The sequence below is a fragment of the Psammomys obesus genome, unplaced genomic scaffold (assembly GCF_907164565.1).
Source record: "Psammomys obesus unplaced genomic scaffold, mPsaObe1.curated_primary_1811, whole genome shotgun sequence".
NCBI lineage: Eukaryota > Metazoa > Chordata > Mammalia > Rodentia > Muridae > Psammomys > Psammomys obesus.
Genome location: NW_026592548.1, coordinates 15,222,865 through 15,237,311, shown reverse-complemented (window position 1 = coordinate 15,237,311; position 14,447 = coordinate 15,222,865). Strand labels below are relative to the sequence as shown.

At 40.1% G+C, this 14,447-nt stretch overlaps 1 protein-coding gene across 1 annotated transcript in view; it reads left to right on the top strand.

Moving 5' to 3' along the window:
- Positions 1–14,447, top strand: part of Col24a1 (collagen type XXIV alpha 1 chain) — a 247,837-nt gene that overhangs the window by 230,882 nt on the left and 2,508 nt on the right. The window contains exons 56-59 of the mRNA XM_055614315.1: positions 7,753–7,818; positions 8,837–9,005; positions 10,050–10,159; positions 11,868–12,083. Coding sequence (XP_055470290.1) covers positions 7,753–7,818; positions 8,837–9,005; positions 10,050–10,159; positions 11,868–12,083 — 561 coding nt within the window. The remainder of the gene's footprint in view (positions 1–7,752; positions 7,819–8,836; positions 9,006–10,049; positions 10,160–11,867; positions 12,084–14,447) is intronic.

Genomic DNA, 14,447 nt, shown 5'->3' with positions numbered 1-14,447 from the left:
AAGATTGGAAGTCCTCTCAGTACGTAATTCATCAGTTAGTTCAGAGTGCAAAGTAGATTCATTATTCGGTGGAAAATGAGACCAATTTGGTGAGCCTCTTACAACATTCTTTTGTAATAAAAATAAATACATCAATAGAGAATTGAATACACAGATCTGAAGAGGACAACTCAGTGAGTACAGTACTTGCTATGGGAGAAGGAGATCTGAGTTCAAATCCCCAGCACCCATGTGAAAAAGCTGGACATCGATATTTGCACATGTAATCAGCATTGAAAGGCAATGGCTACATCTGTATCTACCGTAATATGTTCTAACATGATAAAACTGGTAAATCTCATGTTCTATGAATCTTATCTCAGTAAAATTCAACCATTACAAAAACTCAGCGTGTCATTACTAGTAAGAATGAAATGTTTTTGCAAAGCCATTTTGTCAGTTATGTTTTTGTGTGAACCTAGTCATGGTGTAACAATTTCTTGCTGCGGGCTAGATGAAAGAAGTGTGACAAGCCCTAGCCCATCCTCCGTTTCCCCGCCCTCTAACGAAGGCCAATGGAAGGAAGTTGACTCACAGTCCTGTGGTACAGTGAAAAGCTAATGCTGCCGAGAAAGCAGTATTTGTTGATAAGGATGTGAGTGTGAGGATCCGGCAATGACTAGACCTCAGGGTCTATACTATGATACTTGGAAAGCAATGAAGGAATTTACCCTGGGCTGCTAGAGACGGCCCTCCACGTGCTAACGGGACGAGCGGGATGGGAATGGGTGTTCACAAACTTGTGGGCCTGTGTGTGCTGAGTGGCTGTGAGGAGTTCAGCTGATCTCTCCTAGTTCGTGGGTCAACTCTGAGCACTGGAGAGGTGGGTGGAGAGGTGGCAGTGAGGCCCCAGCTTCAAGGGACAGAAGTGCTTCCACTACAGAGGGAGTCCAGGCCTGAAACTGACTCCTAGTCCCTCAATGCTGTCACCATCCATCCACCTTGAGACTTCAGAACTCCCTAAAAAGGAACAATCCCAAACCCCTGAGGTGCCCAGGTTAGATGTGTGTCACCCACATGAACAAAGGAAAGAGGGGAGGGTTATATTCTGGCCACGTGTAGGGAAAACCACCTAATCCCCAGGACTGGAGACCAGGAGGTGCTTGCCAGCTGTTAACAGTGCTCTCACTCCTTATTCTGTTTCCTATTTTATATGCTCGTTTGTAAAAAAGGTTTAGGTGATTTTTCGCATGATAATATGTTCTCTCTTTTACTAGACTACATGAGGAAGCTGTCTTATTTTATTTTATTCTGGACCCTTTCCCTGCACTTAATGATAGCTTTATACTCAGATGTGGGCAGTTTTATGCCTGTGTTTAAAACATTAAGTGATTTTCATGTTATAATATGTTCTCTTAAGCTAGAGTACATAAAGCTTTTTTTTTTCTTTTTTTCCTTTTGCTTTTAATCCCTTCACTGAACTTAGAGCTTTTTCTGTCACTTTGTTTTAAAACAGTGTCCCAGGCTCACCTTGAGCTCATAATTTCAAGTACTGGGATTACAGTGTCTGCTGCCACACCCAGCTCTAAATGAAAATTCTGTGCTCAGACATGGACACCACTGAACCGTTACTGAATGACTCCCCCCCCCCAATCCTCTTAATTCAATCTGTCTGGGTCTACAAATGAGAAAAAAATAACCAAGTCAGCATAGAGAATTTTGAGTATGTGCCAAAGGGTAGACTGGACTTTTAGAATGTCTAGGAATTACAGAAATAAGAAGAATGCAAAAAGAAAAAAAAAATCATGAGAATTAATCCTGCAAAATGTCTTTGTTTTCTAAATTCTATTCCAAAAGATAACTGCCCTTTTCGTTGTGCTGTCTTTTGCATGGTTGAAACAATGGTGCTTTGGCATTAATAGTACCATCTTCTGCTGAGCTCACTGAATTCTTCACACACATGTCAAAGAAGGTAGACCAGTCATTTCATGTAGGGATAGGCTGGCATTCTTTCCAATCTTTTGTAAATACAATTAGTACAAGTGTCCTGTCAATGTGCCTATCATTTTGCATATGTGCAACATCCTTAGGACCAATCCCCAGTCGTGAGGTGTAGCTAGCATTCCTTCCCACTGTGACAAAGCACTAAGATAACTCACAGGAGTAAAGGTCTATATGGCTCAGAGTTTCAGAGGTTCTGTGAGTAGCCACTTGGCCACATTGCTTTGGGCTTACAACATCACACAATGTCAGTGGTAACTGAGTGAGGAAGAAACTGACATCCCGAACCTGCTCTGTAGACCAGGCTGGCCTTGAACTCAGAGATCTGCCTGTCTCTGCCTCCCGAGTGCTGGGATCAAAGGCATGTGCTATCACCGCCAGGTCCAAACCCGCTCTAAAGTCACACTCCTACGAACCTCCCATTTCCTGAAGGGTCTTCTACTCCCATCAGTGCCATAGACTGGTGACCAAGTCTTTCACGTGGGGACCTCTGGGAAATATGACAGATCCAAATCCTGCTGGATATTCAGCATACATGCATGGTATTTTCATTTTTGTACAATATATGTAACATGGAATTTTCCATCTTAAGTACATATAAATGTACTTCTGGCATTGGTGATATTAGTTGAGTTTTGCAACCAGTTCACCACCCATTTCCCAAACATTTCTCATCTTACCAAACTGAAATTCTGTATCTACAGAACAAGTCTGTTTTCCTTCTCTCAAGCCCCTGGCAATCATCAGTCTACTGTCTCAGTGAACTTGACCACGCTAGACATTTTACACAAGTTAGTCATGCAACGATTGCTCTTCTGTGACTGAGTTCCTCCCCTTAGCATAACTTGATTTTCACCATGTCGTAAGCATATATCAGAATTCATTATGTAGGCCTAAATAATATTCCATTAAGTTTTGTATAACACATTTGGTTTATCCAGATGAGTGTTTACATTGCACGCATCTTTGGGCCATTTTAAATAACAATGCTATGAACACAGGTATATAAATATCTGAGCCCAAGTTTTCAAAACATTTGGGTACACATTAGTGAAATTGGTGAATCACATAATAATCCTAAATTTAAACTTCTGAGAAATTACTATAGTGAATTACATAGCATCTGCCCACTTCCCTTTAAACACTTCCTTTCTGGGTTGGGTTTGACTTGGTTTTTATTTTTTGGATTATAAAACAATTACAGCATTTTTTCTTTCTTTTCCCTCCAAACTCTCCCATATACCCCTCCCCACTCTCCTTCAAATCCATGGTCTCTTTTTTCATACACATGCACACACGCGCACGCGTGAGCGTGTGTGTGTGTGTGTGTGTGTGTGTGCGCGCACGCGCGCGAGCTCCTAAATATGTTCATGTAATGCTCCTTCTATGTATCTTTTCAGAGCTGACCATTTGGTCCTAGACAACCTATTTCTGGATTCCTCTTTCCCAGGGAAGGCCACCTCTGCCTCTCCCAGCTTTCCTTGGTTGCTTGTAGTCATTTGTGTAGTGCTGAGAGCCTATAGACTTTTCTCCATAATCATTGGTGGCATCCTTGTTTAGCTCATGTTTGGGAAGCTATGATGGTGAGACTTTATGGGTGTAGCTTCCAACATGACTAGAAAACGCAATCTCATAGCGAACTCTCTGATCATCTGGCTCCTAAGAACTTTCTGTCCCCTCATCTACAATGTCCCCAGACCCTAGACCTGGTCAATAAGAAGGAGACCGTGCCTGGTACTGGAAACCCAGGTAGCTATTCAGCACTAGTGAAGACATGAATATAGGAGGAGAATCTACAACTACTCACTTACTAAACCAGCATAATCCGTAACAGCATTCTACAAACATTTGTCCTTATACTCACAGAGAAGTGTAGTCTTCACCCTTCATCAAAGAAACCATTCTTTGCAACAGAGACCACTACAGAAAACCATAACAAATCAAAATTTAGGTTGTGGACCTGAGACCAGATCTTGCTAGGTAGCCCAGGATGACCTATAACCACAGTGTAGCCTAGGCTGGCCTCAGCTTTCCTGGGTTGCCTGTAGTCCTGAGAGCCTGTAGGCTTTCCTCCATTCAGTTTACCATGTTCATTGCTGTCACCCTTGGTCAATTTCTACATTTCTGTTCATTCATCTTCATTTTTTTTTCTTTTCTACTCAGACTAAATAATCTCAATAAACCTGTCTTTAGAGTGACTGCTGCACTCTTCTTACTACTAAAATTTACTGCGGAGTCTGTCCAGTAAGTTTTCATTTCAGCTATGCTCTTCAACTCCATGTCATTATATGGTCTTTTTCAATGTAACTTCTGTCTTTATTTTGGAACTTTCTGATTGATAAGATGTATTTATCATTCTTTAACTCTTCAACCATAGCTAAGTCAACATCTTTGTCTTACACAATCCGGGCTTTCTCACGAACAGTTCTTTCTTTCTATAAATTTGATTTTAGGGAGAGAACGTGTGTCAGTCTGCCCTTGCAGAGGTCAGAGGACAACCTGTGTTGTCAGTTCTCCCCCTCCACCATGTGGACCCTGGGGATTGAACCCAGGCCATCATGCTTAAGCACTGGCACTTTTACTCTCTGGGCCATCTTGCTGGCCCCTCAGAGAGTTTCTATTGACTGCCTGTTTCCCTGCATAGTGACCAGGCCGTCCTGTTTCTTGCATGTCTTGTAATAGTCATCTTTTGCATTTCACAGGGAAGACTGATCAAAGACTCCCTCTAATACCCAAAATACAACAAATGCTGAAGTAACTTATATAAATTAGTATATCATTTACATATAACCTACAACCTTTAAATTATCTGCAAATGTTCCTGTAACCTTTAAGTTATCTCCAAGTCACTTATAAAATACAATGTAATAGACTATTTGTTGTACTGTATGTTTAGGTAGTAATGACGAAAAAGTCTGCATGTGTCCAGTACAGGTGAAACTTTTATACTTTGATCATGTTGAACCTGAAGATTCAGAATCCTCACATACACAGGACCAATTCAACTGTGTTCTTGTTGAAAACAAGACATTTTACATACTACAATGCTACACCCCTGCATATCCTGTTCCTGTCCTCAGCCCACAGTTATTCTTGTTGCTTTTTGTCATTGTTGGTTGACATTTCTGGATTATGTAACCTCTGCAAACTTTGCTATGTTTAGTGCTCAGATAATTTTTGTTAGAGATTTTCTAACACCATGGATAATGAGGCTACTGTTTTTTGCTAATAGGATTGTGTGTGTGATTGAGGTACCATTTAATGTTCAGCCAGGCAGTTGACAATTACACCTTAGCCTTCATGTGCTGTCACAGAGCTTCAAGATCAGCTAAAGCTGAGGGCTTAGCATTTCTCAGGGCTCTCTGAACACGTATGGGGTGCTAATATCACATTATATTTTAGACTCTGGAATATGCTCAGAGCTTTTGAAAGTCTCCATGGACAACACATTGTCTAGCTTTTCTGTGGAAACTTTTTGGTTACCCTAGTGGTTGCTTCATTCACTACTGTTTTAAACAAAGTTAAGAAATTAACTGCATATGCTTTTGGAAAATGCTCCTGTTGTGCTGGACAACAGCTGGATAGGGTAAAATAAGGATGCTCTTAGGTATCTTCCTGGGAATCACCAGAAAGGTCAAATGATGACAACGTCCAGGAAGTCAAATTCTGAAATGACTCCGGTCCTTCACGGTCCCTCCTGTGTCTGTCACATTCTGAAGTCTGTTGACTTTGTCAGAATTCAAAATCATAATAAATTTAACTTAAAAGGCCTTTGGCTTTTATCTATACTTCTACAAGTGAACAGTGCCTAGTTATATAAAATAGAATGGCTGTTCTGATGATCCAAGTCAAAATAGTAAGAGGAAACAGCAAATCCACTGACTACAAAGACCAATGTGAGCTTTTTACCTTTCATCATTAGCCCAAACATCACAGATGTGCAAAAGGCAGTACCACCTTTATGGGGTTTTTGTTTGTTTTATAAAACAATACATATGAATATTTTAGTGATTTTATTATATAATGGATGTATTATTATTTTAAGCAATTAATAAGTCATTTACATTTTTATGTTTGTATTTCTACTTTGGAAAATACCAAAAGTTCTAACTCATGTAAGCAAAGTCTTCTAAGGTACTCAGTTATACTTTTGGTTGGTTGGTTTTCTATTTTCTGGGGCTGAGGATGGAGCCCATGGCCTGTTGTATGCATGGAGAGTGCTTTACCTATGAATTACAGCCTCAGTCCCATTCAAACATAGTAAAAGCCCAAGAACTTTGATTAAAGTGTCTGAGAGCCTCTGTGCTAGGTGTGCTAGTTAATACTTTTAGTCACATACCAGGAGCCAGCATGGCGCATGCACCTGTGACCCAGCATGGCGGCGTGCACCTGTGATCCTAGCAATGGAGATGCTGAGGCAGGATAGTGAGTTCAAAGACATCCTGAGTAACATAGCAAGACTTTGTCTCAAACTTCAGGATTGGTTAATCTATGAGAAGAGTTCTTAGCCTAATCTCTCCCGCTTCTTGAAGAGATCATCACTTGTGGACTTTATCTAGGATTATTACTTCTGCTTGGGAAGCTCTCGTTCTGTTTCCTGGTTATTCTATTTCTTTTTTCCACTCAGATACCACTAATGCAAGAAAATGTTCCCTTACCAATGTCTTGCATGCGTCAGTTTTGGCTCCCAAATCTCTCTCCCAGTCCCATGCACTTTTCTTCCCTAGCTCATATAACATTTTTAATTGTATGGTTTTACTTGCTCACTTGATCTATGCTCTTTTCCCCCTCTGATGCTAACCTCTAGTGGAACAATTTTCTTTCTTGTTTATCATTTTCTCCTCAATACTTATCATAGTGTGTTTGGAAATACATGTATGCAGAATGAGTGAATTGTTTTCCAATATGAAAACCACATGTGAGGTCAAAGAGGAAAAGTGGGTTTTATTGATTGTTCCATCATCTTAAATGGCTTTTCCAATGACTAACTGTGACTTGAGAACGAACTGTTGATAAACAGCGTCTATCCTATGGGCTTGCAAAAAAGAAACCTGAGCATTGTAATCATTCTGAGCTCAGTCAGGTGGCTTACTTCACCTACACAGACATGATTTTCTGCAGCCCTCCCCCAGCTCATGCTTCTTCATGTCCAAGATATTTTTTTTATTACAAAAAGACTCTTACAAATGGTTATACTGAGTTTTTCTCCAAAAATATTCTCTTTTATTAAATACAGGAGCAGATTGAGTTTGTGCTATGTTTTTTCTTTTGGGACTAATGGTACATTTTCCAACTTCAGAAATTGTTTTTAAGACCGCAAAAGTATCATATTCGACTATTGCGGTGACTGCCTCAGGACAGCAGTATTTTATTCTACTTTCCTTCCAAGAATAGAACTGTTAAAATTACTACAGTTATTTATTCTTCAATTTGTGATTTATTGTGTGAGGGGATTGTGTTTCATTCTTCTTCCACTTGAGTAATGGCGTATGCACACGATAATGCATTGGGAACAAACAGCTCACACTGATAAGCTTTAGGTCCGGTCCCATTTAAATAAGACCTGTGGAACCTGGATGAAGGCAGCGTGCTGACTTTCATGTTAGGTAACCAGGCCTTAGTTCCAACATCTGTCATCATCAGAGTTACAGAATCCGTTCAGATCAATCTGGTAGGTTTGTAGAGCAAGGCTTTCAGACCACACTGAACACAGAGTTCCTCAGAACACTCTCTTGCTCTTACAGCTATCTCAAATGGTTTTGTTTTACACAGAGACAAATGGATATCAATGCTGCTATTCAAGCCCTGATTGAATCAAATTCTGCCTTGCAGATGGAGGTAATATATCTGGATCTGTTTATATTGGCACTTCCAATATTCAAATTAAACAGGGATTTTTATCTCAAAGGTTGTATTTAAAACAGAAACTGTTCTTACACATAACAAAACAGAAATATGTGCCTAGGATGCTTCATAAGAAAAAAATGCTTAAAACAAAAAATTGAGACTTTTAAAGGACCTAAAATTTGTCAAGGGATTTGGAACTGTTTGGAAAGACAGTAAAGTAAAATTAACCATATTTCTTACACAGAGCTTTATCATAATCGCTCGTTTCATTTAATCTCGGAAAGAAAAAAAAGTGTGTTCTCCCCCTATTCTGAACCTACTCAGTCATCTATGTAGATACATAAACAAGTGCATCTGTAGGTACAGAACAACATACAGAAAGGAGAACGCGGAAAGCTAAATATTAGGGGAGAAGGGAGATTCCATGCAGGTAGTGGACATGACTTATAAGAAAGGGTACAAAGCTAATTGCTTCCCTAATTCTTACTCTGTCATGGGCTTTTCATTTTGCTTGTTGGATAAGTACATAAAAATGTGTTTGATAGCAAAAGTGTAAATCCACTGTGAACCTCCACAGATTCAGAACATATGTACTGAATGTACATATGTTCAGATGTACAGGAGACCATTAAGTGGTCTTTTGTTCTGGTTAAGTTCAGTGTGATTTTTTTTTTTGAACTTGCAACCTTTTTGAGGTAAGGTTTAAAATAAAGTTTGGACTCTGTTTGCTATGGAGTTTTAATGATGTGGAGCATGGTACAGCAGGCATAATAATTCCTTGAGCCTCTTGTCAGCTTACAAACTTAACTTTGACCTCCTATTGTGACTCGGGGTAAGAAGCTGCTGTCCTTGCTGAGATGTAGAGATATAGACTCCCCCCTCCACCCCCCCTACCCCCACCCCCCGTTCCCAACCCCCGGAGAGTGATTAGGATCACATTCTCATTCTGCCTTGTCCGGGTTGTTACTAGGGTTTTCTCGCTTATATGATTCTTATGATAACTTGGCAGAGTTACCAGAATACTGAAGTGACTTTAATCAACCACAGCGCAGAGATATTCAAAACCCTGAGCTACCTTAGCAGTTTACTGAGCAGCATCAAGAATCCTCTTGGCACACGGGATAACCCAGCACGGATCTGCAAGGATTTGCTCGGCTGTGACCACAAGGTTTCAGATGGTAAGTCCTTCTCCTCAGATTCCCATGTCCAACTTCATCATTTCAAAGCATTTGTGATCTGCCATGCATTCACTTCAAATCTCAGTCATTTTGGTAAAACATCAGCAAAAACCATCATAATTTCATCAAAACTGAAATAGTCTTTGAGGACAATATACTTGTGAGAATACTCACCCATGTCCTTTGTTTATGCTTTGTATTTGAAGGTAGCACATTACATTTAAAACCAAAATAGAGGAGGGTAATCTCTTCCACAGAATCCCTAAAATGTGCCTTAATATAATTTAAATATGCCCCAACTGGAATCAGAAAAACTCAAAATAGAGTGGTTTATGATTCTTAAAAGTTTCTCATCCTATTCAAGTACTTTGAGCGGAAGCATAAAAGTGATTTTATAGAAGATCATTAAGGAAATATTTTAAACCCAGAGAATCAATCACTACTTAACTAAGAAAAACACTAACTGCCAAAAAAAAATTATTTTATTTTGTTTTAATTTTTATTTGGCCTACAATCACCTGTATAATAATAGTATATTGTTTTGTTTTGCTAAAAACTTAATTCACAGTACATTAAGGTAGTCCTGGTCAGCCCTGTTTTGCTTTCCACAGATCAGTTAGAAAAATGAATCTTATTTAGAATTGGATCTTATAAGACAAATACAATGAAGTGATGGGCAAGAGAGTTAAGAATTTCCCTAGAGGATATCGTTCAACGCAGTAAAGAACTCTGAACCTCATGACAAAAAGGAAGTGACATGGAGCTTCCAGAACGGATAACATCCAGAGATAGTCACAAGGCGTTAGTGTAGACACAGAGGCGGGCCAGGAGCTGCTGTTCTGGAGAGGCTAGAACCAGCCCACAGCAAGGTAATTCCCCTCTGGACCTGCCACATTCCAGCCTCCCCACAGGACTTCAACTCTATCAGCCGATCAGTCTCCGCAGACACAGCTTCTTTCCAGTTTTCATTACATATGGACTGTGTAAGTCCATATAGTTTGGGATGAGATTGCAATAACTTTGTGCTTTGTCATAAATTAATAGGAAAATACTGGATTGATCCAAACCTTGGATGCTCTTCGGATGCCTTTGAGGTTTTCTGCAACTTTAGTGCTGGTGGCCAGACATGTTTATCTCCTGTTTCTATGACAAAGGTGTGTACTGAATTTGAGAACATGTTCTTGTGTATTGCAGAGTATTTGTAAACAAGAACATTTTTAATTGCCTTCGTATAACTGCTGATTGTTAAAAGTGAAATTAAAATGTGCCCTTCACCCTTCATTCTCCATCACATATGAGAAATGTTCTCATTATTAAAAACAGTTTTAAAGCTTTATTTTTGTTATACATAGAAATGTTTGCCTACACGTATGTGTGTGAAATATGTACATGCCTGGTCCCCTGAAGAGATCGGAAAAATACATCCCATCCCCTGGAACTGAAGTTATGGATGGTTGTGGCCACCACCTGGGTGCTGGGAATAGAACCCAAGTCCTCTGCAAGAGCACCAATCACCCTTAACCACTGAGCCATATCTCCAGTTCTCATTGTTTAAAAGCATACAAACACACACACACAACCTTTAAGTGCCAAAAATCTTGATAGTTTGTGTGTTTTATGATTGGTTCAGCGTGGTGTATTCCATGGATCTTGATGTTTCAGTTTAGTTAAACCTGTGCAGCACTCTTGTTTTTAAATACACACAGACCTTAGGAAATCTCCAGTCAGCTGGCCTGTTCTGATCAGCAGTCTACGCCTATAAAATATACCTACGGCTTTGCTAAAAATTGTGTCATCATTAAAAGGATTCTTCTACAATAGCCTGCTGGAGCTGGGTAATTAGCATAAAGCAGCCTCCCATAAACATTTGCTGGGCGCTATGCAGAAGTTTCAGGACTAATTCTATAAATGTATTATTTAGGATGAGTGTAGATTAGTTTCACACAACAGTGACATCTGCAAGTATTAAAAAAAAACCCAAAGCTCAGTTCTATTTATAATATCTTGAAATCAATTTTTTTCCTTTATCTGATTGAACCAACTTGGTGCATTTTCTCATTGGCAAAGTGTGGATACATATGCCTACGTGCGTTCCAGGCATCTTCAGAAGACTGACAGGCAGTCTGCAGCTGGTTTCTATGGAGATGCTCTCCTTCACTGATCAGAGCGTCAGTAGACATTCACCACTGTTCTCTGGAGCAGAGGAAGTATCACTGCTCCATCCCTAGGGGAATCCGTGTTCCTCTAGATGAAGAGCAACACAGTAGTTCTCAGTATAAAACATATGTCCACATTCTTGTCCTCAATGCCCTGGAAGTTGTCTGAGAATTTTTTTAAATAATTTCTTTATCATCTTTATTTTATGTGCATTAGTGTGACAGTGTCAGATCCCTTGGAATGTGCATTACAGACAGTTGTAAGCTGCCATGTGGGTGCTGGGAATTGAACCCGGATTCTCTGGAAGAGCAGACAGTACTCTTAACCACTGAGCCATCTTTCCAGCCCCATCTAGGGATTTTTATAGTTTTTTGTTTGTTTGTTTGTTTGTTTTTTGTTGAAAGCAGCTAGAAGAAGGGAACTACTAAACAAGGTAGGAGCAGTGAAGAACAATGTTCTAGTCCCTCCCATGACTGAATCAAGTCCTCCATCTATAGATAATAGAAAGATCAGAGATCGGGAGTGTGTGTGGAAGGGCACCTGGAGGTTGAAAGTGCGGGCCGCCAGGGTTCAACGTTTGCCGGTACACCACCTACTGGCACTTAAATTTCCAACGTCTCAGGCTGCCCTTCCATAAGTTTCCTCACATCAGATGTTCCCAAGTCATCAAGGGTTAAAACGAGACTCTCGCTTCTATGCCACTAGCTGGAGTTTGGAGTCGGCAAAGTGCAGATGAACTTTCTTCATCTGCTGAGCTCAGAAGCCACCCACACCATCACCGTTCACTGCCTGAACACCCCGAGGTGGATAAGCACACAGGCGGGCGCTCCAGGCTTGTCTATCAGCTTCAAAGGATGGAATGGTCAGATTTTTGAAGAAAACACTCTACTTGAACCTCAAGTCCTCTCAAATGACTGCAAGGTAAGAGAATGACACTTTTAGAAATGTGACTTCAAATGGTGAGAGTAGGAATTTTTCTACAAGCTGAAACTACAGAATGGTGCTAAATTTTAAAGTCCCTGGAAAACTGTTTTTGATAAACAATCATACACACACACACATACACACATATGATAGATAGAAATAGTCAATTTTTGTTATGTTAATAGGTTATTCATGGATTTTTGTCTCATTTTCTGAGACAGGGTCTTTCTATGTAGTCCTGGCTCTCCTTGAGCTTGTTAGGAAGCCCAGGATGGCCTTGAACATACAGAGATCCGCCTGCCTCTGCCTCCCAAGTGCCACTATGCCCAGCTTACTCATGGATTTTTTTAATGTGTCTTTTTAGGATTTATTTTATTTTTAAATATTTAAATGTGTTTGAAATACTTTGCCTGCCTGAATGTGTGTGCACCAGATGTGTGCCTGGTGCCTTTTGAAGTCACAGAGAGCACTGAATGACCTGGAATTGGTGTTCCATATGGTTTGAACTACCACGTGGGGCTAAGAACCAAGCCAGCACGCAGTGCAAAAGAAGCAAGTGTTCTTCAGCACTGAGCAGCCTCCCTAGCCCCTTGTTGTATTTTTAATTATGTGTATGTGTGTATATCTTTATGTGTGCTGTGTGTGATACCCATGGAAGCTAAAAGAGGGTGTTGGATGTCCTGGAGCTGGAGTGATAGGCAATTGCGGTCTGTCTGGGGACCTACTCAAGAACAGCATGTGCTCTGAGCTACTGAACCATCGCTCCAACCCCTACTTACAGATTTTAGACAAATATTAATGCATAGACGTTGTCCCTTGGATGAAATCATTATATCTGGATGGATGGATAGATGAATAGATTGGTAGTTTAACTGGTCAACTAACTGATACAGCGTGCACATACTTATTTCATGTTTCTGTGCTCTAGATCTTATTGATACATGGAAGGCAAGTCATAGAATTGTCACTTTATTTGATTTTGCTAATTTTTATACAAACAAATGTGAATACAATTGTGGACTGTCTGGCCCTCTTGATATTTGAGTTTAGCTCACTTTTTTCCTATTGAAATGAAGTAACAGATACTATGACAAATTTAATTGCATATAATTAATATAATTAATTGCATATAATTAATTTTTCATTAATTATTTTAAATAGCTTTGTTTCCTGCCCTGGTGTATAATTAAGCCCATGATTCAACATCTCTTGTGATTTCTTTGAGAGCATTTTTTTATAACATTTCTTTTCATAGGTAAATAGTCAAAAGTGTATTGCTCTTATTCGCTTTATTTGAAGAGTGTAGAATCCCCAACAAATTCATGAAACTCTTAGTCCTTCCCAGAAACTTTCAGTGGCTCATGAGCACCTCTGAGATCCAATCTAAGTATCAGTGAGCTCAACAACAGTCAGGCCCCAGCCTACTTTTCTAGGTTGGGCTTTCACTGGCTGCTACTATTTATATGACCAACCTGCTCTATTTATTACTATAACAACAATTCCTACTACTTATTGGTTTTATATGGTAATTGGCTGTATAGTATATATGTTATTTTATTAACTGTAACACATTTTTTTGAAGAAAAATTAATTCAAGCCAGGCTTAGTAGTGAACACTATAAACTTAGGAGTGAGGATGAGGCAGCAGGAGGATTAGGTGTTCAAGGCCAGCCTCAACTACATAAGACTGTCTTCCAGACAAACAAGTAAGATTAGTCCCATTTCATAGGTGAGAAAGTGAAGGCACAGGAAGTTTAAGGAACTCCCTGGAGGTTATCAGCTAGCTAATCAGTGGAGAAGCAAGCAAGCAACCCCAGTGTGGACCGCTCCAAATCCCAGGCCTCGCAGCCTGTCTTAGACGTTGAACTGGATGCTCCTTTGATCTCCAGCCCTATAAAACAGGTTGAAGTCCCATATTGTATGTGAGAAAAGTATTGGTGCCTGAATTTCCATTGCCGTTTTCCCAGGCAGTGTTCCCAGCCCCATGCCAGGCCAGTTTCACAGCCATCTACCTCACCAGCTGTACTTGGTCCCAGGGTGTTTGTTGCCCTTATCTTTTCATTGTTCCCCGTTTCTCTGAAGTGGCTTTCTTGACTTTCCTCACCATCTGGAGGTTTCTGGCACTCTTTACAACTCAGCTAAATTCTGAATCTCATAAGACATTTCCTGACTTCTCTAGCAATGGAGAATTTAGTATTCATGAAGTCTGCCTGATGTATCTTGCCCTTACAGCACGCTTTCTGTCTGTGTGCTATACCTCGTCCTTAGTGTACACAGTCTGTCTATGCGATGTATTCTGCCCTTACTGAAGGACGTGTGTGTGTGTGTGTGTGTGTGTGTGTGTGTGTGTGTGTGTGTGTG